The 26,998-nt window shown below is 62.2% G+C and overlaps 1 protein-coding gene across 9 annotated transcripts; it reads right to left on the reverse strand.

Moving 5' to 3' along the window:
- Positions 1–26,798, reverse strand: CTNND1 (catenin delta 1). Of its 9 annotated transcripts, none has more exons than XM_066187104.1 (21): positions 26,554–26,637; positions 13,275–13,393; positions 12,216–12,529; positions 11,137–11,208; positions 10,733–10,891; positions 10,044–10,576; positions 6,654–7,117; positions 6,374–6,557; positions 6,017–6,134; positions 5,545–5,698; positions 5,143–5,160; positions 4,825–4,893; positions 4,087–4,214; positions 3,824–3,974; positions 3,393–3,585; positions 3,186–3,300; positions 2,704–2,791; positions 2,310–2,357; positions 2,093–2,187; positions 1,851–1,946; positions 1–1,657 (listed from the first exon to the last, which is right to left on the reverse strand). In XM_066187104.1, the coding sequence occupies exons 3-21, from the start codon at positions 12,408–12,410 to the stop codon at positions 1,649–1,651; spliced, it is 2,889 nt and encodes a 962-aa protein (XP_066043201.1). In that variant the 5' UTR covers positions 12,411–12,529; positions 13,275–13,393; positions 26,554–26,637; the 3' UTR covers positions 1–1,648. The 9 variants fall into 9 exon arrangements, with proteins under 9 accessions (XP_066043201.1, XP_066043200.1, XP_066043203.1 ...); XM_066187103.1 differs by having other exon boundaries at positions 1–1,660; XM_066187106.1 differs by lacking the exon at positions 1,851–1,946.
- Positions 26,799–26,998: the final 200 nt, after the last annotated feature.

Genomic DNA, 26,998 nt, shown 5'->3' on the forward strand with positions numbered 1-26,998 from the left:
TCACACTTTAAAAACTTTATTTATATAAAAAAATCATTTTGTTTTAAAAGCGTTACAAGAGTGTGCACAGGAATCAGAGGAGGAACGGCTTGGCGCTTCCCCCTCCCCACCTCCTTGGCCCCCCCTCCCCACCAGGGCCAAGGAGGAGAGAAGGGGGACGCTGTTTTTTTTGGTTCATTTGGAATTAAAAATTAAAAAAGGAATTAGTGTTTTACATATTTAAAGGAAAAGAGAAGAGTTAGACCCCAGAACAAAACCTAACCAAGCTGAGGTGGGGCTGGAAGTGGGGCAGGCCCAGCCAGAGCTGGGGGGGAATTGGGGCAGGAGCAAGGCACCAACTCTGCCCCTGCCACCTCCCCGTGCCCTGAGAGCCCGCCCTGGGGAGAGCCCCGGGCTGGGAGGGCTCCTGCTCCAGTTTGCAGCCTCCTGCAGAAGCTTCCAGTTGCACAGGGAGCCCCAGAGGCCCCCGAAAGATCACAGCACATGGATGTGCCCCAGCACCACAGCCAAGAGGAGGAGGAGCACATCCCAACTCCCATGGCAGCCCAGGCCAGGACGCAGATGAGCACCCTGTACCCTCTCAGCGAGGGCACGGGGGTTGGGTTCCCTCCAAAACAGGCTCCCAGCCCCACTGCAGACAGTAAGGCTCCCAGCGGGGAAGGGAAGAGCTCAGCCCTGCTGGAAGCCCAGGAAACTCCCCTTTCCCAGGGAAGCAGCCGGACAGTACGATTCAAAGAGCTATTTCACAGTGGCAAAAGAAAGGCACGTGTCAAGAGAAAGTCAGCGGGGCAGCGCCGCGGGATCCCGGCTCCAGGTGCCCGGCACAGTGCGCCCCGAGCCGCCCGCTCTCCCCAAAACCCTGCCGCATCTCCTCCCTCCGTGGGGACCCTGGCCCACGCCCCAGCACTGACCCCCTTCCTCACAGAAGGATCCTCCTCACACAGGCAGCGGGTGGGAGCCAGGGCCCCATCCAGACCCCTCTCTGCAGGATCCAGAGCTGGATCCCCCTTCCCACGCCCCCAAAGCCTCATCTAGAGCAAAGCAAGAGATGCCATTGCTGGTTTTTCTTCCCCTGGCCCCCGTGCCTCCAGCTCCTGGGCTCTGGTCCTGTAGCCCTCACAGGGAGGAGGGATGCTCCTGTTGTCCCCACGGCCCTGGTTGAAGAGTGATCCTGCACGAAAAAATATATCCTATAGGCAACAAAACCAAACCAAAAACAAGGCGGCGGCGAGTGAGGTCCCAGTCCCTGTCCCTGCAAGACATCTCGGAGCAGGGGGGAGGCGTGGGAGAGAAGGCAGCTCCTAGTCAAGGCAGAGATCCGAGTCCTCGTGTGCAGCATCCACGCCGGCTGATCCGGCAGAGTCAGGCAGGAAGGTTTTACTCTCAGGAGGAAGGAGGTCTTGGCGGACGGGAGGAGGAGTTCTCAGTGGTGGTGTCCCAGAACAGGGAGGTGCAGCGGCCCGGAGGAGACCGAGTGGCCCGGGCTGCCCTGGGGACCCGGCCCAGGCGTTTGGCTGGATGGTTGGCACAGAGAGTCCAGCGAAATTCCAACAATAAGACAAGGTAAAAGTCGGTCCATTCCACCATGAAGAGTTATATATTTATATATATATTATCAACCCAAACGGAGCAGAGGCAGGGAGGCCAGCTAGATCTTCTGCTGTGGAGAGAGAGAGAGGGGGGGACAGGTGTTAAAGGCTGGAGCGGGAGTGAGGGCGGAGGCAGGATCACAGCACCAGTGATTGCAGCAGCAGTGATTGGAGCAGGATTTGGCTGGCCAAGCACCCCTAAGAGCACAGCAGGATCTGTCACCACAGTCAGATTGGGCAGGACGACACCGTGGGACATACCGACACGGGGGAGGGCACAGCAGCATCTTCCTCCGCCTCCTCTACCTCAGGCTGCGACTCCTGCCCCTCCTCCTGCTGCTCCTGCCCCTCCTCCTGCTGCAGACACATGCTGTTAGTAGGGGCCAGGGCATGGGGGGGTGTTAGTTGTGGAGCCCAGCTCTCCTCTCCTCCACCAGGCAGGACAGTGATGTGGCATTTCCTGCACCCATCCCACTCTCCCCGAGTTAAAGAGAGCTGCTCACCATCAACGGCGCTGCCTTCACCGGCTCCATCTCTCCGAGGTCACCGGATCTGTCCAGCGTCCTGCTGTGGTCCCTCTCGTTGAGTGTGGAATAGTCTGCAGCAGGAGAGGGGACAGTCAGCCAGTCATGTCATCTCCTGGGGGGCTGCACACTCCCCCCGCAGGAGATGTGAACTCTGCCCTGCTCCCCACACACCAAGGGGGAGTCCCTCTCCTACCTGGTCCCATGTTGCTCATCTGGATCTCCTCCCGGGAGGATTTCTTGTCTACAAGGATGGGAGAGCACATCAGGGACAGTTCCTGCAGCCAGGAGCCACAGAGAAACTGCTCCCTGCCCCAGCTGGGGGAGCCCAGGCTCAGCTGCGCTGCAGCTCTGTGACCCAAGGACACCCCAGGACCTACAGTGCCAGCCCCATCTAAGGCCCAGACGGATGGTTCTGATGGCCAGGAGAGTCACCCAAGGCCCATACCAACGGCCCTGTGTGTGCAGCTGAGGCTGGCAGGGAAGCCAAAGCTGAAGAGCAGGGAGGGGACAAACGCCAGTTTCCCCGAGTTCCCTGCCACAAGGCAGAGGGATGGTGGTGGGCACAGGTGCTGAAGGCAAGTACATACCTGTTTTTTGGTTCCTGTCGATAAGAGGCAAGGTGCTGTCATCAAAGGAGTTCCCCCCTTGGGTCCGAGAGGCATTGCTCAGGTTCACCTACAGCAACAGTGACCACTCAAACCCTGGGCCCAGAGGTTCCTTCCTCACCAGCACATCCCACCCCTCCAGCACCAGCACACACCCAGGAACCCTCCTGCTTTTGGGAGGGAAACTTGAGCGTGGGAGAGCCCGGTTCTTCAACACTGCCACAGCAGCACTTAGAGGAACAAAATTCCTGCCTCATGCTCATGTGGGACACATGCTGAGCGTTCCTAGCAGAGACTTCCTGCCAGCCACCGGCTGAGAAACAGCACAGGGACAGTTCTGTGGGTGCCCAGTGCCACCAGCAAGGTGAAGAGCCGCAGGCCAGCGTTGCCAAGCTCCAGCAACACCCTTCACCCTGCTGCAGGATCCCACCTACCGCCCTGGCCACCACAGGGCATCCCCACACCTGGAAATCTGACTTCTTCCAGCCTTCTTTCTCCAGGGGCTTCCGCAGCTCCTTATAGCCCCAGACTGTCTGCAAGACGAGGGCAGCTGCCCGGACTTCTCTCTCTGAGCGGTTCCTAGAAAGAGGCGAAGGAAGCAATGCTTGGAAACCCAGAGAGAGTGAAGGCCCCCCTCCACCCCTCGGCATCTTCCTTTGAGCAGAGCCTACCCAGATTTGTTGATCAGCACAAGCTTCTCGATCCCCTGTGTTTCCCGGAGCTTTTTGGCCGCCTCGAGGTTGTCCACGATCACTTCATTGATAGTGTTGAGGATGGACACCACCGTGTCCTCAGAGAGGTTTTTGGCAGGCGTCTGCTGGCCTCCAGGCAGGTTCTTCACTAGGTTGGGGATGGCATGTTTGCCTGGGAAGGATAAAGAGCTGGGGCTCAGCAAACAGGGAACAGGACCGACGGGAAAACCGCTGACAGCTGACCCGTTTTGCTGTCCCTCTCTGCGGAGCTCAGCACTCCCTACTCTAGGTGAGGGCAGCAGACAGAGGCTGGGCTGTCGCCGTGCCCACGCGCTTCCCCAGCAGCCAAGAGGAGAAGCAGGAAGCTCCTGCCTAGCCTGCATGGACACAGGGAGCGTGACTGTCCTCACCGATCAGCTCCTTGTTGCGCAGGTCCACGGCCAGGTTGCGCAGGGCCCCGGATGCCGCCTTCACCACGCGCTCGCTGTCGTGGGTCAGGAGGTCAGCGATGGCGGAGAGCCCCTTCTCCTGGCGCAGGGCTGAGCGGATGCACCGGCCGTACTGCGGGGAGGCACAGGGCCACCGCGTCACCCGGGGCTGGGGACGCTGCTGCCGGCCCCCACGGGTGGGGCCCTCTGCTCCCCGTCGCACCGCCAGCGCCGTGGGCACTCACCGTCCAGCTGCCAGCGCACAGGTTCTGGATGGCTCCTGCCGAAGCCTCCAGGATGGCTGGAGTCTTGCTCTCCTTCAGGAGGGAGATGTATATCCGCACCACTTCTGGCTGGAAGAGGAGCTCGTAGCCTGCCAAGGAGGACAGGAAGGGTTTATCCGAGGGCTCTGCCTGATCCAAAGGGGCACTGCTGGGCAGACGAAGCTGGAAGCTTCGACTCAGGCATTCAGGGGGTGGGATCCTTGGCACAGGCTGCCCCCCCAGGGTACCAGAAACCCCAGCCACTGTTTGGTCAGGGACTGTGAATCACGTGCAGCGAGACACTTGTCCCTGGAAGCTTCTGGGAATGACCCTTCCTCATTCTCATGGCTGGGGAGCACTTTTCGGCAGAGATCTTAGCTTTAAATCATGCCTGTTCTTCATGCCCAGAAGTGAAGAGCAGGCAAGAGGGCAACTGTGCTGGCAAGACTGAGATCACCACAGAGGGCTGTGTCACTGTGCTGTCCCTCAGCCCCTGGGGCAGTATTTGCCTGTGAAGCAGCACTGACCTCATCCATGCACAAGATCCTCACCACTACTGGCGGAGCTCATGCTTTAACAGGCCCTTGGGCATTCCTGCCCCAAACCCAGCTTCTGCCCGTTGGAGAGGCTCACTTCAATGGGAAACAGCTCCTCTCACAGGCTGCTGTGGCAAAAGCCGCCCTGACGCCCAAGCCCCGCACAATCACTCAAGGCGCATACCTTTGGCTGGAGTTGTTCTTTTGGGAAAATCCACCGTGTCGGCACCAGGGTCTTCTGGGAGCTTTTTACCTTCGAAGGACAAGTGGAGAGGTGTGAGACTCCTCCTCTCCCCACCCACCTTGGCCCAACAGCTCTTCGCCACTTGCAGGAACAAGCCCAGAGGCGAGCTGAAGCCAAGCAACCAGTGTGTCACAGGAGGGGACACTGGGGGCATTAGCCACACAGCAGGCAGAATGTGCCCAGCTGGGGAGGGGGGCAAAGAGAACTGGAGAAAAGCACCCAATTAAACCACGGAAAAAGTACAAGAAGCGCACTCACCTCTGGAGAACCACTCGTCTATTGGTGAGGCGGAGAGAAGGACAGGAGAGAGGGGAGGCGGGAGGAGGGAAGTGCCGACAGCATCATGGGGCAAATCATTTGGCAAGAAAGCAAAGGGAAGGGGAAGGGGCAACACAGGGGAAAAGGGAAGGCGTGGAATTAGTGGACGTGTACCCGTCACCATCCCGCCACCACAGACACCCACCACAGCTTGTATCAAAATGCTTTGGGCAAGCCAAGCAACAGCTCCCAGAGCAGGGAAGCAGGGATCACCGCGCCTCCAGAGAAAGCTGCCCTTCAGGCTTCGCACGAGATGCCCGAGTAGCAGCACAAAGACCCCAGACCACCCTCAAGACCTGTCTCTGTTCCCCTCCCTCCCTTCCCTGCTGCTGGCACACAAACCTTTGCCTTTCTTGGCCCCGAAGCAGCTGGCATTGTGGGGCCCGGTGTTGTTGGTGGGGACAAGGGGTGTCTCCTGGTAGCGCTCGGCGTGGGGGATCTCACGGTGGACTTGGTAGGACAGGTTCCTCAGCAGGCACACGCAGTTCTCCACCAGCTGGGGAGAGAACCAGAGTGTCTGACTGAGAGACTGGGAGCAGCGCTCCAGGTCTGCGAGTGAGGGCCCGGCCCAGCCTTCAGCTTAAAGCTCAAGGAAAATTCAAGCCAAGACCTCATCCAGGCTGATCCAGAAGCCCTGACCCAGGGGAGAGCGTTGTGGGGACGAGTGACACAACCCACAACCCCCAACCCCTCTTGGGGGACCAACATTCCTACTCCAAACTGCAGGCTGAGTGCCAGACACCTCCTGGCCCAGAGGTGCCAGGTGCACCCCACGCAAGCCCTCCCCTTCCCAATACCAGTCCCGCCGTGGTACCTTGCTGTCCGAGTCCTTCTGGCCGATCTCGGACTGCACAATGTAGATCAGGGCGTCCACCAGCCCGTCACATTCCCGCAGCTTCCGACGGGCCTCGCTCCGCTCCGAGCTCACATTCCTGGCAGGCAGGAGAGAACCATCGTGGGAGAGACAGCTGAGGGCAGGCGAGGGGCAGCCCACACCCCGCAGAGCCCAAGAGAGAAAACAGCTCCTGTAGCTCCCCTCACTGAGGGTAAATGCCTCCAAACTCAAGGTCTGCCGCTTGAGCAGCTGTTTTGAGAGAGCAGCTGCTCCCACAGTCCTCTGGAGGTGCCAGCAACAGCCCAAACCCAAGCCAGCGCTCTGCCAGATCCATACCTAAGGCAGCCAGCGGTGTTGGTGAGCACCGACTCCCACTCTATATGGCGGGGTTTGGAATCCTCGTTGGGCTCCCGCTCCCAGCCGGAGCGGGGAATGACCACCTCATCGGTCAGGGCATGCAGTGCGTGATCCACGATGGCCATCTTGATGGAGTCGTGCGAGGACAGGTTCCACAGCGTCCCTGCAATGCCACAAGCGGAAGGTGAGCACCTGGACCCCGAGCACAGACCCCACACCCCAGGGGCCAGCCTGTCCCGCCCTCCCCTGGAGCCGCTACCTGTGATGACCTCGGTGAGGTCCATGTCGTGGGCCTTGCGCAGCAGGCGCACCAGCGCGGGCACCCCGTCGCAGTTCTTGATGGCGATCTTGTTATCCTGGTCCTTGCCGAAGGAGATGTTCTTGAGGGCTCCGCAGGCGCCGTAGTGCACCTCCTTCTTGGGGTGATCCAGCAGCCCCACCAGCACGGGGATGCCCTTCAGCCGGCGCACCTCCGTCTTCACCTTGTCGTTGCGGTAGCACAGGTGCTGCAGGTAGGCGGCTGCGTTGGACTTGACGGCGTCCAGCCGGAAGCTCAGCATGGCTATGACCTCCGGCAGCTCCGGCTGGCGCCAGTTCCCCGGGGCCGGGCCGCCTTTCCGCAGGCTGTCCAGGCTGGCCAGGCTGCCCCGCTCGTGCTGGGCCAGCGGGGCCCAGTAGTACCGGTCGGGGGCCACTTCATCCACCAGCATGTCTTCGTAACTCCTAGGAGAGAGGGCAGAGGGCGTCTGAGCACAGTCCTGGCTCTGGGAGAGGCAGTGCCCCTTCCAGCCCACCAGAAGGAATGAAGCTGGATCTTGGTCTCTGACCCCTGCAGAGGCAAGAGCCAGCCCCACAGGCAAGGTGCGCTGCTGCCCTGGGGACAGGCCGAGCTGGGCACCAAGAGACACACAGGCTCGAAGGATCAACCTCACGGCTCCCGGGGCAGGCCTGGGGAAGAGCCATGGTCCCAGACCCCTGCCCTGGCCAGGAACAGCTCATCCACGGACTGGCAGCACTGGCAGCGAGCCCAAACGAGCACACAGAAGTTTAAAGTGTAACTATTGCCCCGCATGCCAAAGTGACATTTCACACCCCCAGAACACACACCTCTTAAATGCCAGATTCTCCAATTTTTGCAGTCACTGGCACTATAATCCTTCCCCCACCCAAGCAGAGGAATCCAGCAATTTCCAACAGAAAAAGGGATGGGAGGGAACAGCTCCATCACCCCTGCTGTGCCAGGACACTAAGGACATTCAAACAAGACCCAAGGAGAGGCTTCTACCTCCACCTCCAGCTCACACCTGCCCCAGGGGCTGCTCAGCCACCTCCGGAGCTCCTGGATCAGGCACAGACAGCGCCTGTCCCAGAGTATCCTGACAAGGATGGGCGGCAGGTCCTGCTGCTGCCACCACTTCCCTTCCCACAGCCTCTGGTACAGCACTTGCCCAAGCCACCAGCTTTAGAGCCTTTCCCACAGTCACACAACCCACAGGCACTGCCAGGCCGGCTTCCAGCAGGTTCCAGTGGGGACGTGCCCCATGCCTGCCTCCTCCGAGGTGCTGAGGAGCAGCAGCACGAGGCTGGAGAGCGACGCAGCCACTGACACTAGCCAACATGGCTGGCAGCTCATCCCACTCCTGTGCCAAGATCCGCGCTCCCATCCCACCCTGCAACTGTGGAGGATCCCACCTCCCGCGGTGCCGGATGCCCTCCAGGCGAGATGGGGCTGGCAGGGAACGGGAAGGACCCCCTTCCCTCTTTCCCTGCAGAGGGAAGCTCTGACAAGAGCCCCGGAGCAGAGGCCAGAGCTCTGTGCAGCCAACGGCAGCCAGCACGCATGGCGTCCCGCAGCTCGCGGTGCTCCTTTGACTCGGCGTGCCTGGCGAGCTGCCTCCCCAAAGGAAGTCGTTAACAGCCAGGCTCCTGCTCAAGACAAACACCTCTGAGGCGGGAGACGCTGCTCTCCCTGTTCCCATTCCTGTGAGCTGGGCAGCCAGTGCGGACGGTAACTGAGAAGGTGGGGGACAAGCCAAGTTCAACAGCGCCTGGATTCCACAGATTGCTGTGATCTTTATCGCTCTGCCCGGGGAGAGGGAGAGCTGGCGCAGGGGCCCACCAAGCCATCTTTCACACCCTGAGCCACTCCTGCAACTCCAACAGGGCTGACCTTCTCCCTCTAAGTGACCCACACCCCCCACCCAGTCTCCCACCTGGCTGCAGCTCCTGCACTTGACACCTGTAACCCCCCCTTCCTCCAGGACACGGAGGAGCAGGAGCACAGACACCTTCCTGCGCAGCAGAGAGGGCTCACAGTCTCAAAGGCCACCCAGGACACAGCCCAGGGAATGCAGACAAGCCACAGTCTCTCTCTGGACAAGCAGCCAGGGGTTGGACACACCTGCGTAACCCCTTCTGCCCGAGATGCTCCCTGAGGGAGACGTGATGGTCATGGCTCAAAACTGCCAACGCTGGCTTGTCCTGCGTCGCCCAAGGAGGGAGAAGCCTGGAGCAGCCCTGCCTGCCCTCCTCCAGCCGGCACAAGCTGCACAAAGCGGGGAGGCCGAGCAAATCCAGCTGGGTGAGCAACTGCCCCGACTGGTTCACCACAGCCCAGAAGCACTTGTGCTGGCACCGGCCACAAGGACAGACAAAGCTGCTCCCTCAGGTCCTCCGGAAGCCAAGAGCTATAATGGATTTACAGCATGCACCTGGATCGGGCAGATCTCCACAGGGGCTGGCAAGAGCCTCCTTTCCCCCGGGTCTCTCCCTGTTGCCTTTATGTCCCAGAAGCTTAGGCTGCCTGTGCTGAGCCTTACCTGTCTGTCTGGGCCCACTGCGGAGCGCTCAGGAGGTACTGACAGTCCCTTCCCCATCTCCAGGACTCCGGCTCAGCCCCTCACTCCATTGGTACCTCACCACCCCCAAAGCCATCCCCCAGCACCTGGCCAATGCCCTGCTGGAGCAGAGCAGGAGGCAGCACTTGTGCACGGACAGCTGGCACAAGAGACCAAGGGCAGGAGTCACGGCCTCAGGCAGGTGACCTCCTGAATTCCTGGCAGGGCAGGAAGGACCACCAGGAGCCTGCTCTGGCCTCCAAGGGCAGCACAGCCCAGCAGGCTGGAGGAGTCACCACAGACACACAAAGGGGAGAAGCTGCTGCTGCTGCTGCCAAACAGGTTGAGCAGCTTCTCCCTCCCTGCCCGGCGGCAGGGTCGGGCTGTGCAGCAACGATCCCGGGGCACTGTGGGGCCGAGCCTGCTCACCCCCGCCTGGGCTAAGCTCCCCTTCCCGGGGCTGCTCTTGGGCTCAGGGAGAGCACAATCATGGGACTGCAGCTGCCCGCGACACACAACCCACACAGGCACCGCTCCCAGAGGCATGTGCCACGCTGGGGCACACACAGCCCTGGTGGCACAGAGGTAAGGGCCTGGAGCTACATCCAGCTGCCCACTGGATCTCCTGGCTGCAGGATGACTGGCTCAATTAGCACCCAGATTTAACCACCAATTAAGCGGACAATTAGAAGCGGATGCAAGTTTTCTCCTGCGCCAGCTGCGTGTGACTCAGCTCACAGTGTTGCATCCACGGTCCTCCTCCCTCCAAGGACAGTAAAGCTCAAGGGACCCCAGAGCCTCCTGCCACGTACCTGAGCCGCCGCCGAGCATCAGACGGGGTCCCCGCCCTCCTGGCCGTGCCGTAGTCAGACATGAGCCCGTAGTCCACATCTTCGAAGCCCACACTGCGCTGGTCATCCTCCAGGCCATAGGGCTCGGGGTGGAAATGGTTGAGGTCCATGCTGCTGCCCCCAACGCGCACCTGGGGCTGCGGGCCGTAGATGTCCTGGCGGCTGGGGGCCCGGTAGGAGTCCACGGAGGGGCGGTAGCGCTCGTCGATGCGGGTGACGCGGGACAGGCTGCCGTAGCTGTGGTCGCTGCCCGGGTACCCGTCCTCGTAGGGGCGGCCGTAGCCGTCGGGATAGTGGTAGTTGCGAGGGAGGGTGGCCGTGCCCGCCTGGCCCAGGTAGCTGCCGGGGCCCCCGTTGCCGTTCTTGCGGAAGTTCCTGTCCATGGTCTGCACGTAGTTGCTGGTGACGGGGGACGTTTCCAAAGGCAGCCCGTCAGGCCCCACTGGCACCTGCTGCACCGTCCGCGTGGTCACAGTCTTCACCACTTTCTTCACCTGGGTGACACGCGCGCAGGGCACGCTCACATCAGAAAACCCTCCAGATTCCAGCCCAGCACTTTACCTCAGGAACATTTCACACCGTTTCAGAGCACCCAGCCACCAAGGTCCCCCAGCACGCCCCGTCCCTCCATGGTGTCCCCAGGCCCGTACCGTGGTCTCTGTGCGCCGAGTTGTCCCATCATCTGATGTCTCCACAGACACGACAGACATGGCCCCTTCCGGGTCCTCCTCCATGGTGTACGTCTCCTCCACGATCTGGCCCGGGTCCTGCATCCTGGGGATTGTGCTGTACAAGAGGTGGCTGTGGTCCTGAGGGGAGAAAGCAGCAGGCAGTCAGGCCCTGTCACCAATCTGTGCCTTCTGTAAGCTGGACAAGAGAGCTTTCTTCACGGGGAGCCCTGATATCTTTTGGAAGAAGGCACCTTTAAATCAGGGTGGCCACATGAGGAGGCCAAATCCCCCTGTCCCATTTGGAATGGGGACACAGGGGCACTGTCCTACACCCTCCCCCAGGAAGGAGGCTGCCCACAGCCAGAGGGCTGAGCTCCCCCTACCTGTGGCCCGTTGAGCTTCAGATCCGAATACTTCTGCCTTTCCAGGTCAGCATCGCCCAGGAAACGTCCGTTCTGAAACACAGCAGGGCAGCAGGCCTGTCACTACACTGCTCTCCCACGCACCCGTCCTCACTCCCCTGCAGGGCCCTGAGCAGCCCAGCTCCTGCATCTGACAGAGACACCCACCACACACCCCACGGGAACCCCCAGCAGAGGAACACACTCCTCAGGGGTCTGTGCCACGTGCAGCAAATCTCCTCCAGGTCAGCCTGAGCAAGAGTCGCAGGAGAGACCCCGACATCCCAGCTCTCCTGCATGCTCCTGATGGAATGGCCGTGACCCTTCCCTGGCCCCAGCAGGGCCCTGGACACCTTCCACCTCTCCTGACGCAGGAGCCGCCAGTGACCCCCGAGGCCCCCCCGGGCCTGAGAGAACCGCGCGGTGACCGATCGCAGCGCTGCTGTTTGACACTCGCACTCTTCCCCTGTCCACCCTGCCCTGCCTCACAGGTCCCTCCTGGCACCACCACCTTCCACAGCCAGAAAGGCACCTGGCTCCTGCACACCACCACACACCAGCCCCTCCGAGCACCCCTCTCCAAGACTGAGCCTGGGAAAGTGAGGAGACGCCTCAAGCCAAGGGAAGTGAAACCACATTTACAGCCCTGTAGAGAAGATCTCTCCCAGCCCTGGTTTGGCCACGTGGGGACAGACAGACCCCAGGCATTTGCCTTTTGTCACACAGAGGGAGACACACACAGCCTCAGCATTTCAGCTGCCCTCCAAGCAGCTGAGTGGGATGGGGAGCAGAGATGCCCTGGAACCAAGCAGAACCAACCTCTAACCTTCCCAAAACCAGAGCAGAGCCAACCTGGCAGCAAGACCCTCCAGGCTGGCTTCTCTCCCAAAGCTTCCGTCTGCCAAGGGAGGTTTGCACACCCCCAGACCAACTCCAGTACACCAGTGCCACAGGAACAGCTGGGCCCTCCTCCAGCTCCTGTATCCAAGGAGGGCAGAGGGGAGGCAGCTCCGGGGGCTCCAGGAGCCCGTGCACGCCCCTCTGCCGAGGGGGTGTTTTACCTGGTGCCGCCGGGTGAGCGTGCCGTTGGCCAAGCCCGGGCCGGCGTCCTGTGGGGAGACCCGGACTCGCTCCAGCTGGGCTGAGACATGGCGCCGTTCCTCCTCCAAGGCCCGGGTCAGCTTCTCGAACTGTGCCTCCTGCTCCTTGACAGAGGCAAGGATGCTGGCGGTCGACTCCACTTCCGAGTCGTCCATGGGTGACGGGTGCCCAGGGTGGGCAGGGCGGGGGGCACGGGGAGGCACAGGCAGAGGCGGCTTGGTGTCAAGGTGAGGGTGGGAAAAATGACCCAGAAGGGCAGGAGCCCCTCGTTTCACTGCACATGATTTTGGGGGAGGAAAGGAGGAGAGAAGAGCGGTCAGAAGAGACTGATTTCATTAAGACAGATTTTTCAGAACGGGGGGGGGGGGAATCTTATGGCATTAACACCCGCTCCCACCCATCACCAGAGAGCTGGCAAGAGGGTCCGGCAGCAGGACTCAGATGCAAACTGTCCCAGCATTAAAGCTTGGAAAACTGTGGGGACAGAAGTTCCCCCCAGCCCGGCAAACAGCTGGGGCTGAGCCAGGTTCAGACGAGCTGCTGTGGGCTGAGGGAAAACCTCCTGGGCAAGGAAAAGTTGTGGGCAGGCAGTGCGGAGGGGAGGGCATGTCCCTGGGGTGGGGCAGGGGACACTCCTGAAGAATGAGAAGTGACCCACATCCTACTGCTTTCTCCAGGGAAGGGTGGAGGGAGAGGGCCATGCCACTTATCTGCTCCCTCCTCCCTGGTGCAGTTAGAGATGGGGAGACAGCCCCGGCCCCACACCTCCTTCCTAGACAGGAAAGGGGATGGAATGCGATGGGATCCCCCCAAAGGGGATCCCATGAGTCCCCTTGACCGCTGCCAAAACTCACCACCCTCCAGGTATTCACCAGGGCTCTCCTTCCAGGGATGCTCAGCCCACAGACCTGGGGATGGGCTTCAGCCTGGACCCCTCCAACACCCCCACCCAAAGGGGAACAGCAAGTGAGCCACAATCAACATTTTGGTACAGAAAGGCAATGTTCTTCCATACAGACCTGTCAGAGGAGGAAGCTCAGGTTTGATTGGCAAAGGCACGGGACAGCCAGGTCTAGACGCAGAGAGTCATGGGAGAAACAGCCCAGCCACCACAGTGAGGAAGCAGGAGGGAAGAGAGCTGCAGGGACAGCGGGAGCAGGTCAAAAATCACACAAGAACCCCTAAACAGGAGGTGGGGCAGGCACGGAGCCGGGAAACGGGCGCCTCTCTCCCACCCCCTCCCCTCTGAGGGATGGGTCTGGAAGGGCCGGTGGGGTGGCAAACGCGGCGCTGCTCCCACAACAGCCCCCCAGCTCCAGGGAGACTCCAGCACCCCGCACCGTTCCCACCGACGGGAGAAACAGCAGAGGCGGAGAGGAGCGGCCAGGGCTCAGCCCTCCACCCCTCCCTCGCGGCCCCGCCGAGTCCCTGCAAGCCCGAGAGGTTTTCCCAAAGCTGTGCAGTCATGGCAGGCATGTGGGGACTCGCTCGGGCCGGGCAGGCAGCACAGAGGCTGCTTTCCCACGGTCTCCCAACGCCGGCTCTGCCCACTCCGCTCCCCGGCGCCGCCGCCCCCGAGGGCCGATAAGGACGACCCGGGGCTGAGAGCTCACGCAGGCGGCATCCCTGTTCCCACCACCTCCCGCAGCCCCTCCAAGACCCCACCTGCAGCACAGGCTGCTGCACAGCAGCTCGGTAAAGTCTTCTGATCTGTTAAACCTCTCCTCACTCCTCCTGTGGCTCTGCTCCCCAAAGCCTCCCTCGGGTATAGGCGCGTCAGCCACGGTGGCATCGCCGCAACAGAGCCCAGCCACGCAGGGTGGATGCTTTCCAGGTGCTTTGGAGGGCACCCACAGCACGTTCCACCATCTGGTCACTGCCACTCTCATCTGCCTTCATCAATAAAAAAATCCAGTTGCTCTAGTCGTGCCCAGGTGGTGCCCGGCAGGAGAAGGAGCCGTGGCACACCCGGCTCAGCCATGCACCCCAGGAAGAACGCAGCCCACCATCCTCTGGAGCCCAAGCAAGCTTTTGGAGGCTCCCAGACATGACTCCTGGCTCATGCACGCAGCTTTCCAACCCTCCCACCTTGCAACAGGTACTCCCTGAGGCTTTTCCAGCAGATCGGCTCCCCGAGCCTTGTATGGAAATGCAGGCATGGCTCTGACCCTTGCTGCTCACCTGGCCCTGCAGATTTGCAGGGCTCTCCAAAGGAGAGGCCTGGTGCCTCCCAGAACAGTGCTGACACCTCCCGACTCTCATCCCTGAGTAACACTCCCTATCTCTGGTGGGCTACCACCCCCTTTAAGCAGGGACACAAGATCCTCAGCCTTTCCAGGGCTCCCTGATGGAAGGGGAGCAGGTCCTTGCCACATCCCAGTGTTGTCCAGCAGGACCCAGAGCAGTCCTATCACTCCAGGCACCCTATGCAATGCAGCATCCAAAATCCCAGCCAGCAGCCCCCCTGGCTTGTTGGGATTTGTTTCCAGAATGGTATTTCAGCAAATCCTTTAAGAGAGGGGAACAGCCCTCTGTGGAGAGGCGATCCTCCACAACAGGGCCTTGTCCAAGCAGATCCCTGGCTGGCCCTCAACTGTCCCAGCGCAGAAGAGGCAGATTTCTAGGGCGCAGGAGGGCAGAGGCAGCTCCCTGAATTCAAGGAGAGACTCGGCTGGTCTGGTCTCATGAAGAGGACCATACCTGCAGCAAGTGTAGACTAGCAGGGTCCGGCTCTGTGGGAAGCACGGACAGCAGAGACAGGAGCCCCCAGAAGATCCCTTTGGTCCCACATGGCTGCCAGGCAGGGCCCACAGGGACACCCCAGCCCCAAATCCCCACCTCTGCTCCTTCCCTGGGAATGGGGCTGGGAAACACGGATGCTAACAATGAAACTTGCAGGGCTGTTAGGGCCCCAGATAAGGGGCCAGAGCAGCTGTGAGGCTGTTTCCTTCCCGTCCCTTCCACTGGGAGTAAACACAACAGCAGGGGAAGGAACAGGACAGGTCCCGCACCCTCCGGCTCCAGTGGATGTTCGAGGAGGGTCTCCCAGCAGGATCAGGCCACGTTAAGCAGAGGCTGAGTGTTGGAGGGCTGCACTGCCCACCCAGTTCACTCCTGCCCTGAGCACTGGACACGGCTCCATGATGTGCAAGAAGTGCCAGCAGAACAGGGTCTCTCCCTGTTTTCCTCCACCACCAGGACAGACCAGCCCCCTCCACCCTCATTCCAGCCATTGTCTTCATTGATCTGGGATTAAAGACATAATTACAGAGAGGCAGTGCCAGGTCCAGGGAGGTCAGCAAGAGCTGTCCCTGCAGACACAGCCAGCACCATCCCAGCTGGAGCACGGCCATTCCCTGGGTTTGGCACACAAACCCCAAACTCAGCCCTACACCCCCGAGCTGTGAGGAACCTGCCCCACATTCAGGGATAGGACCCCCTGCCACATCCCGATGCTGTCCGGGGCACTCAGTGGCCATCTCTGGAATGAGACAGGGAGGGCAGGAAGGGGAGAGCCTCAGCTGTGCATCCTGCTCCCTCCAGCCAGTGAGCTACTCGTGACAGTGCAAAGCCAAGCACACAGGAACCCGCAAGGGTGAAATTCCAGGGATCGCTCTGCGCCCATTCCCCCCCGCTTCCCCCCCCCAGCCTCTGAAGATCCAACTACAGAGCATTCTTCCAGAGCCAGACCCTGACCGGCTCTAAGGATGGCTCATGAAAGCCTTTTCATCATGAGAGAGGCACTTGCTGACACACCCGTCACTTAAAAACCCCAGCAAGCCAAAAATATTTCAGCTGGCTCAGTTCGGGGCAAACCGAAAAGCCTAAGGACAAAGCACGCCCTGAGCAGCTTCACCCCAGGGGCAGAATCCTCTCTGCCCCCCCAGCAATGAGTACGAGGGGACCCCAGGGAACAACGCAGTGACCCGAGAAGTTTCACACCCAAATCCCCCTGGCCTTATCTCCCAACTTCCTGGCACCAACCCCACCCTGTGCGGTGCCCACGGGTCCCAAAGCCAAAGCAGGTCCACTGGAGAGATGCCACGGAGCCTTGGGAGCAGAGCCCACTTGCTGGCCAGGAGGCAGCTGCCAGCCCACCTGTGTGCATGGAGCTTCCCCACTACGATCTTCCCACCTGGAAAAAGGCTTGGACACAGCTGGACAGGCACCCCAAAGCCTCCACAGCTCTTCTGCTGCAGCCAAGTGTGACATGGCGGGTTCTTCCGAAACCTCTCACCCCAGCTTCTCCAGCAGAACTGCCTTCCCACAGAAAAAAAATCCTTTGCCTGGAAAAATGAATTTCCAGGGCCAAACCACAGACATACCCACCTAGAGTTCACCTGCACCCTCCTCTGCCAGAGGATGGAGTCCAGGCCTTGAAGGTTCCTGACAAGGAGTGTTTTCCTGGAGTCTGCCACGGAAAGATTAACCCCGGGGCCCAGACCAAGCCAGCAGATGGGGAATTGTACTCCACAGGCCAGGGAAAACGGACAAGATCCGGCAGATAAGACTCAGGCTGGAGGCTTGACAGGCAGCACCACTGCAGCACAGTCCTCTGCGTGGATTCTTCCAACAACTTGCTCCAGCCCTGCTCCATGCTCCGAATCCCTGGAGAGCTGTCACCCAAAGGTCTTGGGATCGCTGGGGATAAGGCTGCTGCCTCAGCACAGAACACTTTGGGCAAAGTTCAACCCGAGCACCTACAAAGTCAGAATGTCCTCTGCCACATCACCCCTGGCTCAGCACCCTGCTAAGGGACACACCAGGTGCTCACTGCCATCGTGCTGCTGTCACCAGGGAGGGGGAACAGAACTGCATCAGCTCTCTCTGCCATGTCCCAGCCCTTCACACAGCTTCACTGCTGGCTTGTGACCTCCAGACACCTGTCCAGCACATGGCAAGGTTTGTCACCATGGCCAGACACTCTTGACAGCCCCCTACACCACGAAGCACCAGGAAAACCCTTCTCCAGCTCCATCAGAGCCAGGACAGACACAGCCCCTCATCCAGGCTGGCTGATCCCCTGCGGGGCTCCTGGGCCAGACCCACCTGCCAGGCTGACAAAGAAGGATGCGCCTCCTGAGGAATTCTGCAATGCAGCCCCCAACTCCACTCCAATAACTGGCCTTTTTCTCTCAGCCCAGGGGCTCGAGGAGAGCCAGCTGCCTGCCCGCTCTCTGAAAGCTCTCAGCACCAGACCCCATCCGAGAGACAGAGAGAGAGGGAGAGAGGAAGCAACAAATTCTCCTGGTTCCAGCTGCCTATCATGATGCACTTAGGAAAAAACAGAAACTCCATCAATAATTCAAGCCTGCAATTGTCCGAGTGCTTGCAGTGCACTTGCTCTGCACAGGCCCACAGCCCTGCTAATTCACCACAGGTTTCTGGTCAGTCTCAATTACCTAAAAAATAAATGAGCCGGCATCCTTGGCATCTTTCCCCATGCCAAGCACAGGGCCCAGGCTCACACATCAACCCTTAGACCTCAGCCTGGCTAAGGCAGCAGGGCATGGGAGGGGAGACCACGGGCCCAGGTTCACCTGCTCCTGTGTCCAGCCCAGAGTGCCCACAGCCCTCAGGCCATGGGGGGAAGCAGGACAGCTGATGGTGAGCAGCAGATCCCATATCCCTGCGCAGGTGAAGGAGAGTTTTGGCTGTGGCTGTTTCTCTCCCAGTCCCAGAGGCAGGAAGGTGCCCACAGCCATCACCTCAGAGCAGCCCACCCTTGAGGGACCCCCGGCCCAGGCTGACACATCTTTGCTGCCAGGCTGTGTGAGGCCCCTCGCTCCCACTCCCCCAGCCTACCCTGGCCTTGCCAGATCCTACATCAGGGGACAGGTTTCCCCACCTTCTGCCCTGGGCTCCAGCTGCCTCCCTGACTCCCAGGAGGGCTCTTCCAGCTGGCAGGTCACAGAGCGCAGCGGACTTTGGGCAGGCTGGCAGGTGGCCAGCAAAGGGCTGTGCCGGCAGCAGGTTGGACACCGCCTCGGGCGCCCGCCTGCCCCGGCCCAGCCCCACCTTCCCCAGGGGGAGCCGAGCCCCGGGTGCCGGTCAGGGCAGGAGCCCGGCGGGTGAACACCCAGGAGCGGCACCGCGGGCAGGGACAGGCAGGGAGCCGTTCCTCCTCCGCCCTTCACACCCAACTGGTCCAACTGGGATCGCCACCTGACCTACCTCACCTGCCGCCCCCGGTGCCGGGGATGATGGCCACGTAGCCGGGATGGGTTGGGAAAGCCTCCCTTGGGAGAGGGGAGTCACCTGGAGGTGCAAGCCCGGCGAAGATCGCACCTTATAAGGCAGCGGGCCGGCAGCCAGGGAGCAGGATGAGGAGGCAGCGATAAGGGCAGGGTGGGGCTGGAGGGGAGGAAGCAGGAGGAAGCCGGAGCGTGGTTCCCTCAGCCAGGACAGGGGGCTGAGAACGGAGATACCCATCGGGCCTGCAGGACGGGTCTGGACACAGCGGACGTTGTGAAACACGGGCAATCCCCTGGGGAAGGGATCTGTCCCTGGCTGCGCGAGGTCACCGGGCTGGTGCCACCCCAGCAGGGCGAAGAGCGAGGCAGCTGAGCACGGAGCAATGCGCGGTCGGCTGCGGAGAGCCGGGATTGTTCTGCTGGAATGCCAGCAATCCTGCGGCAGGGCAGCTGTCCTCCCAGGCACGCCGGAGGCCACGCTCCTCTCCGAGCACAGCCAGGACACAGCACGCCAGGAGCTCCTTCCCTCCGGGAGAGCCGGGGAGCTGGCGACCCGCTGCCCCGGCTGGATGGAGCACCATGGCGAGAGGAAGGGAGATGAGCTTCCCTGGGAATTTCCAGGGAGGAGAGGGCCGCAGGAGGGCAGCCAAGCCGCTGGGCTCCAGGCAGAGACTCTGTCCACCCACAGCCCCCAAGCGGCATGGCCACAGGGCCAGAGCCTTCCTGCCAGCAGCATCCTGCTGCCTCCCGACACCTCAGCAGCCCTGCTGCCACGGGGCACTGCCGCGAGGGTCCCCACCTTGGGGACAGTAACAAGCAGGGTCCCTGCCACCCCTCGGCTCACACCCGCAGGCCCAGGAGATTCGCATGTCGGGAGCCCTGCAGCAGCACAAAGGCAGCTCTCTCCTCGCTGTGGGAATTCGCAGCTGAGCGCTCGGCAGGGACAAAGGGATTTCACAGGCACATCCCCAGCCGGCGGCCGGCCTCCCTCCCCCCGGCGTCCCCGCTTCCTGTCACAGTAGCACCAGACCTCGGGGGCGCAGCAGCAAACAAACACCCAGCGCCGGATTCTGGGAATGGGGCCAGAGCATTCCTGGGGCAGGCCACGCTCCGGCTCCTGCTTCACCCCAGCGGCTACCGGGCAGGGGGAGGCAGCAGCCCCCCGCTCCACCCGAGGAACAGTGGCCACCTCGAAGGGGGGCATGAGCTGTCCCCACGGCCACTAGGCTCAGTGGACGCTGGCGCTGGGCTGAAGGTCAACGTGGCCCCCCCAGGCTCCGGCCACGCCAATGTCCCTGCCCTTCACCCGTCCCCCCACCCTCTGCAGGGCTGAATTTTCCCATTCGGCTGCCTCTCTCCCGCAGGGAAAACAAACACACCAGAGATAAGGGCCACACTGGCAGAGTCCAGGGAGCAAAGTCCTCTCAGTGAGACCCGAGGCTGCGTGCCCATGCCGAGGGCACGGCAGATGGGGAAAACAGCTCTCTCCGGCTCCCCATCCCAGGGGCACACGAGCTACTCCAGAGCTCCAAAGTGCTGCTGACTGTGCCCAAGCACAGAGGCCACAGTCTGGTGGCCAGCATTCCCAGCAGGATTAGGTGCAGCCTCCCTTCATCAGGCCATGGGCACAAGCACCTGCAGCTACCTGTGCCAGCCCAGCACCTGAACACATGGATCTGGGACCCTTCCCGGGCATAGAGCCCTTCCCACAGCCCTCTTCCCAAGGAAGCCACTTGAGATCATTTCCTGCCCTACACCTGCAGCCCCAGGAACCCGTCCTGGCTTCCAGGCCCTGCTCCAACCAGCGGACAAAGGAGCAGGGTCTGGAAGCACAGGGGAATCTCACAGGCAGCAGCACAGGACACGCACCACTGGGGGCAGCCAGCACTATCTGCCTTTCCAGCAGGAGCAAATCACCAAGGAACCACGACCCGGAGTGGGGAGAAGGGCTGGAGACAGGGCCCCCCAGCACCCCCACGTGGGGTCTCCCCATCCAGAGGGTACCCAGGCACCCCCGAGGCCGACAGGGAACCCTTCTCTCCTCCCGAGGAGACACCCTCCCCTCCCTACACTGAGCAAACAGGTGAAGTAGCATTTGGCGAGGGAGTGGCCAGGAGGGAATTGCCGAGATTAAGCCAAGCCGGCCTGAGGGAGCGGCCCAGGAGGAGTGGGACCCCCTGCCCCCCCTCGCTCCAGCCAGCCCGGACTCCCTGAGCAGGTAGGGCGGCCACGGGCTGAGTCAGGGCACAAACCACACGGGGCTGGGCTGAGAGCCCCGGCCCCGCTGCTCGGCATGACCTCATCAGGTGCCCGGCTCTCTAATTGCACGCGTGCCTCTGCCGGAGATGGCTCCGAGGGCCCTGCCAAGAACTGTAATGAATGGGTGAAGGAAAGCCACTGGAGAAGCATCAGGCAGGAGCCGGGCAGTGAATCACGGCTGGAGGTGGGGAAAGGGGGTGCTGCAGCAGGGTGACAGCAAGCCCCCCAGAGCGCTCCAAGGGCCCACAGGATGCACACACGGGCTGGCAGGAGCCAGCGCTCGCACAGAGCAGCAAGGGACAAACAGGACAGCGGGCCAGCAGGACTCCATCCGACCGCAGCCCCCTGCCCAAACTGTTTGCACCCCCAACGCTCTCACTGAGAAGCACCTTCCCAGGCTCCTGTGTGAGCCGAAGGGAAGGAAACCTGCGCTTCCTGGTCAGACGGGAGATGACATCGTGGCTTCCCTTTCCTGCAAGTTTCTAAACACGACGTCCTGCCAAGGGCCACTCCCCACTGCCCCTGGCCTGCATGCAGACTATCTGGAACCAGGCTGGGAATGCCAGGCATGGGCACCACCACCAGCCCAGCTTCGGCTGGCTGTGCCCGCCAGGAGGTCAGCATGACCCACCCAGGAGACCAGAAGCCTGGCCGTCCAGCTTGTCCGGAAGCAGTCTGCCTCCAGGGAACACATCTGAGGGCTCCTCACCCACAGTGCTATCACATTCCTGTCCAGGGCTGGGAGCATCCTATGAGGAGAGGCTGGAAGATGTTGTCTTCCAACCCCAGGAGGCTCTGACTGTGCCCGGCATGCTCCAGAGGTGGGCTGGTTACCTGCAGAGCTACGGCAGCCCCCACACCATAACCCCAGCACAATGTCTGCCCCCTAAGCCAGCTCTCCAGCCTCCCTCACACACCTCATCTCCTTGTCGGCACAACTTCCTCAGAGCTCCCTGACACTGTGGGGCTGCCAAGGCTCCTGAAGGCAGGACAGGGCACCCCTGGGAAGCCAAGCAGGCGTGCTCTCAGCGCTCTCACTGCTGCCACAGCTTTGCTCTGCAGGCCGATCCACCTGCCCCTCACAGGGCAGCTCCTCTTGCTCCCAGAAGGAGAATAGAGAAGGGAAGTGAGTGGTCTTCCACCGCAGCCAGCTGCTGGAGACAGACCCCGGGCAGAGATGAGGGGAGAGCAGGTGGCTCCGCCACACCAGTGTGCTCTGGAGCTAAAAACAGGCAAAAAAGAGAAGAGCAAGAATGGCACAAAGCCAACCTGGAGGAGGCAGGCTCCCCACAACAGAGAGGATTTCTCCCAGAGACACCCTGGACTCTCCACCTCCTCCCTCTCAGACCCCGGAGAGCAGGAGGGGGACAACATCTCTCCCCCTGGAGCGAGCCGGCCTGCCCGAAGCCAAGCCAAGCATGGCAAGCAGCGGCCCTGCATGCCGCAACACGCTCGCAGGAATGTGTTACTCCACTGGGCAAGGGGCCTGCCAGCAGCATGCAAACAGCCCCGGTGACCCACCCTTCCAGGTCGGAAAAACTCGTCTTTGCAGTTCCGCGCACACTCCCTCCCACCCACGGCAGATACCCACACGCAGCCCAGCACCGCCGCCTCCCCTTTCCGACTGGGCCAGCACCGGGGCTGGGAGCACCGGGAAGCAGCTGAGAGAGCCGCGGCTCTTCTCGGAACAGACCAGCCCCAGCGCCACACCAGACGGGGGAGAGAGGAAAACGGATCGTCTGGGGACAGTGAGACGCCTTCCTCCTTCTGGACAGGGCGGGAACCAGTTCCCCATATTCATCCAGTCCAAGGCCATCCAGCTCACACACGTGGGGCCACCTTGCTCCCTCCCCCAGGTAAGCACTCTCCTAGGCAGGAGGTGCTTTCACAGTTGCAAAAGCTGAGACGAGGGGAGAAGAGAGAGCTGCCCTCCCATCGCCCGCTCCGGCTGCTTTCTCGCCATGCCTGGTGCCCACAGCCCAGCCCTCGGGGAGCCAGCAGTGGCAGGTACAGCTCAGGTGTGCCCAGGAGGGCCAGTGAACTTTGAGCAGCGTTTGCTGTGACCAGGGCCAACGCCCAGAGGAACAGGAGCTGTCAGGACCAGGACAGAGGTACGGGAACAGCTCCCGCCCTCACACGCCAGCCCGGCACACCGCTGCCACCAACCCCAGCCCACCCAGGGGCATCTCACACAAGCCCTGGAGCTGCAGATGCTTCCAGAGCACCGCCACCCTGGCCAGGCTATAGAAGAGCTCCTCCAAAGGCTTGGCCCCTATCCCAGTTTTCCTGGACTCTGCTTGTGCCGGAAAGCCAGGCACACCTGGAAAAGCACCCCACCAAGACCGCTACCACAGCAGAAATTCCCCATCCCACCAGCAAGTATCTGGGCACAGGCCTGCTAAAATCAAGCATGGGGTAAGCCTGGCTGAGGTCCTCAGGCCCGCACTGGCACAAGCATTCTTGCACGGGTTAAGAGTGCCGCAGTGCAAAGTCACCACGGACCTGCGGCACGAGGTTAGGGACACCGGCACGAGTTCCTGGGCACCCACCAGTCGTTCCCACCTCAGTCCAAGGTCTGTACACAGCAGATGTTCCACTGCCAACCTCGGACCGGCAGCTGCCGCAGGCTGGGAAGACCAGACGAAAGCAAAGGTGACAGGCACCCTGGTTAAGGGTTGGCCCATCCTGGCACCACGCCTGGCAGCTTGTGCTCCTTAGTCACTGGTTTGCCCCCACGCCCAGCGGAGCCACCTCACCTCACCCCTCCTTGCACAGGCCACCGCAAGGAAGCAGTATTCCTCGCAGGGAAAAGTTGCTTCCTCCACAGGCAAAGGGAAACAGAGGGATCACACGCACTGGCAACCACTGCCACCCCAAAGCCCCCAAATGGGCGGAGGGCACACGGGAACACAGCAGAGCACACTAATCCAGAGGCCGGGCCCCACATACAGAAGTCACCAGACAGGGCACAGGGACAGGCACTCCTCTGCCAAACCAACACCAGCAGCCTTCCTGGAGGGAAGGAAGGCGGATTAGCAAAAAGCACAAGACAGGCAGGAGCTGGACAGACTCATCAGCCTGCTGCTGGGGGTTTCCAGCACAAGAGCTGGCTCTAAGAAACCATTTCCTCCTCAGATGATGTAAAGCAAAGAGAAAGCTGTGGCCACCTCGGAGAACTCGAGGACTTTGGTCGAGAGCCCGTAAATCCAACCCCTTTCCGACAGCCTAGCACTGAGGCACATTCCTGAACTCCGTGCCAGAGGACAACCTCCTCCGCTGGCCAAGCCCTGTGTCACACAAGGAGTGCCTGAATTGCCCAGGTTCGGGTTTTGTCATCACTTCCAGGCAACAGCTGTTGTCTTCTATTGACCCAAACCAGCTCCGGGTTCCGCTTCTCTCTGTCAGCGAGGCAGGGATGGGACACAGCCACGGTGCTGCAGATTCATGGGTGTTCAGAGCCAGGAAAGCTCTGCACTTCCCTGGAGACAGCATCACCACAGTCTTGGGAAAGGGCTCCGTCCTTGCCAGCAGTAAATGAGAGACAGTTATGAGGGGTTGTTGGGAAGAGAAACCAAGAGCTTTACCCAGCACTCTCCCCCTAAGGCCACAGACACTGGTGAACTATTTTTAAGAAGCCAACAGCCTTCCAGGCACGATCCAAGCCACACTATTATTTTCTGGATGTCCTAAAGCCACCTCCACTGCAGATACAATGGGCCAAGGTCTTATCTCCGTGCCAGAGGCTGGAGGAGGGAAGAGATGAGAGGCAATCCAGGCAGAGACGCCGGCTCCGCGGTCTGGGCTGGACCATTCATCTGACTCCCAGCCCATCTTTAGGGAAGGGATGGCCTCAAGGGCTCCTCAACCACAACGATCAGGCGCTGACCTCTGCGTCGGAAGGGAGGAGGCTCACCCCTCTGCGGCAGCCCAGGCAAGCCCAGCACGCTCCACTGAGCGAGCGCTTTCATCCTCCCACCGCTTCCAGGAAGGTTCTGCGCGAGATTCCAGCTACGCTGCACATGGCAAAGGACAGTCGGCACACTCAAGAGTCCGGCCAAACTCAGCCAAGTGGAAGAGCAGATCCTTAAAAAGTGCCTTTTTGCTGTTGACAGAGCACGACCAGACACCAGCAGGTAAAGAACCTGCCTCAAGAAAGCCCTGGGAGCAGGATGGAGCAGACAAGGTAACCCTGGGGAAGATGACTAACAATTGTCCTGCCTAGGCTCTTCCCACCAACCTGGTGGACACTGCCCTGCTTCATTGGCAGGAGCCCCAGCAGAGGCAGGAGCCTGGGAGTCACCAGCCATCTGCTGACCCCACCTTGCCACGTCCAGGAGAGAGAGCACAGAGTTGGCAACTTCAAACACAAGCTGTGAGCGCGGCTTATGGGATCCCAGCACGCCTGCAAAGCTGAGGACAAGCTCAGTTCTCCAAACCAAAGACCCGGACGGCCAAGTCCAAAAGCATCTGTGCAAGGCAGGGAGGGCACCAGTGAAACCACAGGCAGCTGCAGCTCAATACCATCACAAGGCTCCATGCGCCCAGATGCTCCTGTCTGGCTCACCGGGAGCTGAGCAGAAGCCTGGGTGCCACAACCCTGGGAGAGGAGCCTCCAGCTCCAGCCGGTCACAGGACAACCCAGGCCCCCCAGATAACGCCCCGCGAGCCCCATCGTCACTGTGTCCCTGTAAGGGCAAGGGCACCAAGCCCGTGGAGAGAGAGGGAGGCACTCCAGGAGGTCCACCCCTCTCTCCAACAATCAGAGGAAGCTTTGTTGTCCAGGCTCCCTCGCCCAAAGCCCAGGGCCATAACGGAGGTGCCCCACCTCCTTTCTGCCAGCCCGCGGGTGCCTCGCAGATGCCAGCAGCCCTCAGAGCCCAAAACTTTCTCACACCGAGCTAAGTCTCCTCTCTGCAACGCTCCGAGGAGGCACAGGAATGCCCACGGTGCAGGGGAAAGCGATGCCGGGGAAGGTCACCGGAGAAGGCACGACGAGCGCCGGGTAGGGGAGAGGCAGCCGGGCTGTCGCTAAATGACAGTGTGGCCAAAGGAGACTCAGAAGGACCCGGCGGCTGAGCAGACCCCCAGGGCCGGCTCCGGCACCGTCCTGCCTCCTCAGGAGGCGTTTCGGTGTCGCTTGTGAGCCGGGGCGGACGGGCCCGTCGGGCTGTTTTGAAGCTCAGAGCGATTCCATTAGGAGGAGCCGCAGCCCCACCCGCACACTTGACCCCCCCGGGCACACCGGCCCCTTCCCCGCCAGAACAAAGGCGCGGGCGAACGACACACCGGGCGCCGAGCCCCCGCGCAGACCGGCAGAGCCGAACCGGGGGCCGGACGCAGAGCCGGAGAGGCGGGCCGTGCCTCGGCCGAGACCCCGCCGAGGGACCCAGCCCCGATCCCCGCCCGAGGGGGCCCGCCGGTGCCGGCCGCGGGAAGCTGGCACACGGGCCGCCTTTGTTCCGGGCAGGGCGAGCGGCGGCGGCCCCGGGCGGGGAGCGGGGCGGCCGCCCAGCCCAGCCGCCTTTGTGTCGCTCCCCGCGGGCTCCCGGGCGCCGCCAGCGCCCCCGCCAGGGCCGGGCCCCGCCGCCCCACCGGTCCCGCGGGGCGCGGTCGCGCCTGGCACGGGCTCCCGGGCAGGACGGGGCTCCCGGGGCCCGGTACCGACCGGCCCCGGCACGAGAGCGCGGCCAAGCCCCGAACCGGCCCCGCCGGGCGACGACCGGCCCGGCCCGCCCCGCCGCCGCCGCGGGGGCGTGCGGCGCCCGGCAGGCGCCGGCCCGCACCGGCTCCGCTGCCGCCCCTCCGCCCCCTGCGCGGCGGCACGGACGCCGCGATCGGAACTCACCGTGGCCGGGCTCCTCGGCGGACGGGCGAGGGGGAGCGGTCCCGCCCCGCGGCGGCGGCGGCGGCACGGCCGCCCGGCCCGCTCCGCTCCGCGGGTCCCGCCGCGGCGGCGAGGCGAGAAGAGAGGCGGGCGCCCGGTGCGGCGGCGGCGCGGGTCAGGCCGGGTCCCGCCGGGCGGCGCGGGGCGGTGTGCGCGGAGCGCGGGGTCGGTGCAGTCCCGCCGTGCGCCCGCGCCGCTCCCGCACCTAAAATGGAAGTTGGTCCGGCGGGCGGGGCGGGGCGGGCGCGGGGCCGCCCCCGGCGTCAGCAGCCGCGACAAGGACGGGCGGGACCGGGGCGGCGCCGAGGCGGGCGTCCCGGCGGGGGCTGTGCCAGGGACCGTGCGTCCCCCGCGTGCTCCATCCCGGTGGGATCTGCCCCAGTGGTCCGTGTTCTCCAAACCGGGG

Source organism: Chamaea fasciata, unplaced genomic scaffold (genome assembly GCF_029207755.1).
Source record: "Chamaea fasciata isolate MVZ Bird 193981 ecotype frontalis unplaced genomic scaffold, bChaFas1.0.hap1 SCAF_7, whole genome shotgun sequence".
Classification (NCBI taxonomy): Eukaryota; Metazoa; Chordata; class Aves; order Passeriformes; family Sylviidae; genus Chamaea; species Chamaea fasciata.

Excerpts from the sequence above, each read along its gene's own strand:
- CTNND1 (XM_066187099.1), bottom strand. The coding sequence starts at position 12,410 with ATGGACGACTCGGAAGTGGAGTCGACCGCCAGCATCCTTGCCTCTGTC. Across the intron at positions 10,892-11,136 it reads TGAAGCTCAACGGGCCACAG|GACCACAGCCACCTCTTGTA; the intron begins GTAGGGGGAGCT and ends TTCTCCCCTCAG. Across the intron at positions 2,358-2,703 it reads CGACAGGAACCAAAAAACAG|ACAAGAAATCCTCCCGGGAG; the intron begins GTATGTACTTGC and ends CCATCCTTGTAG.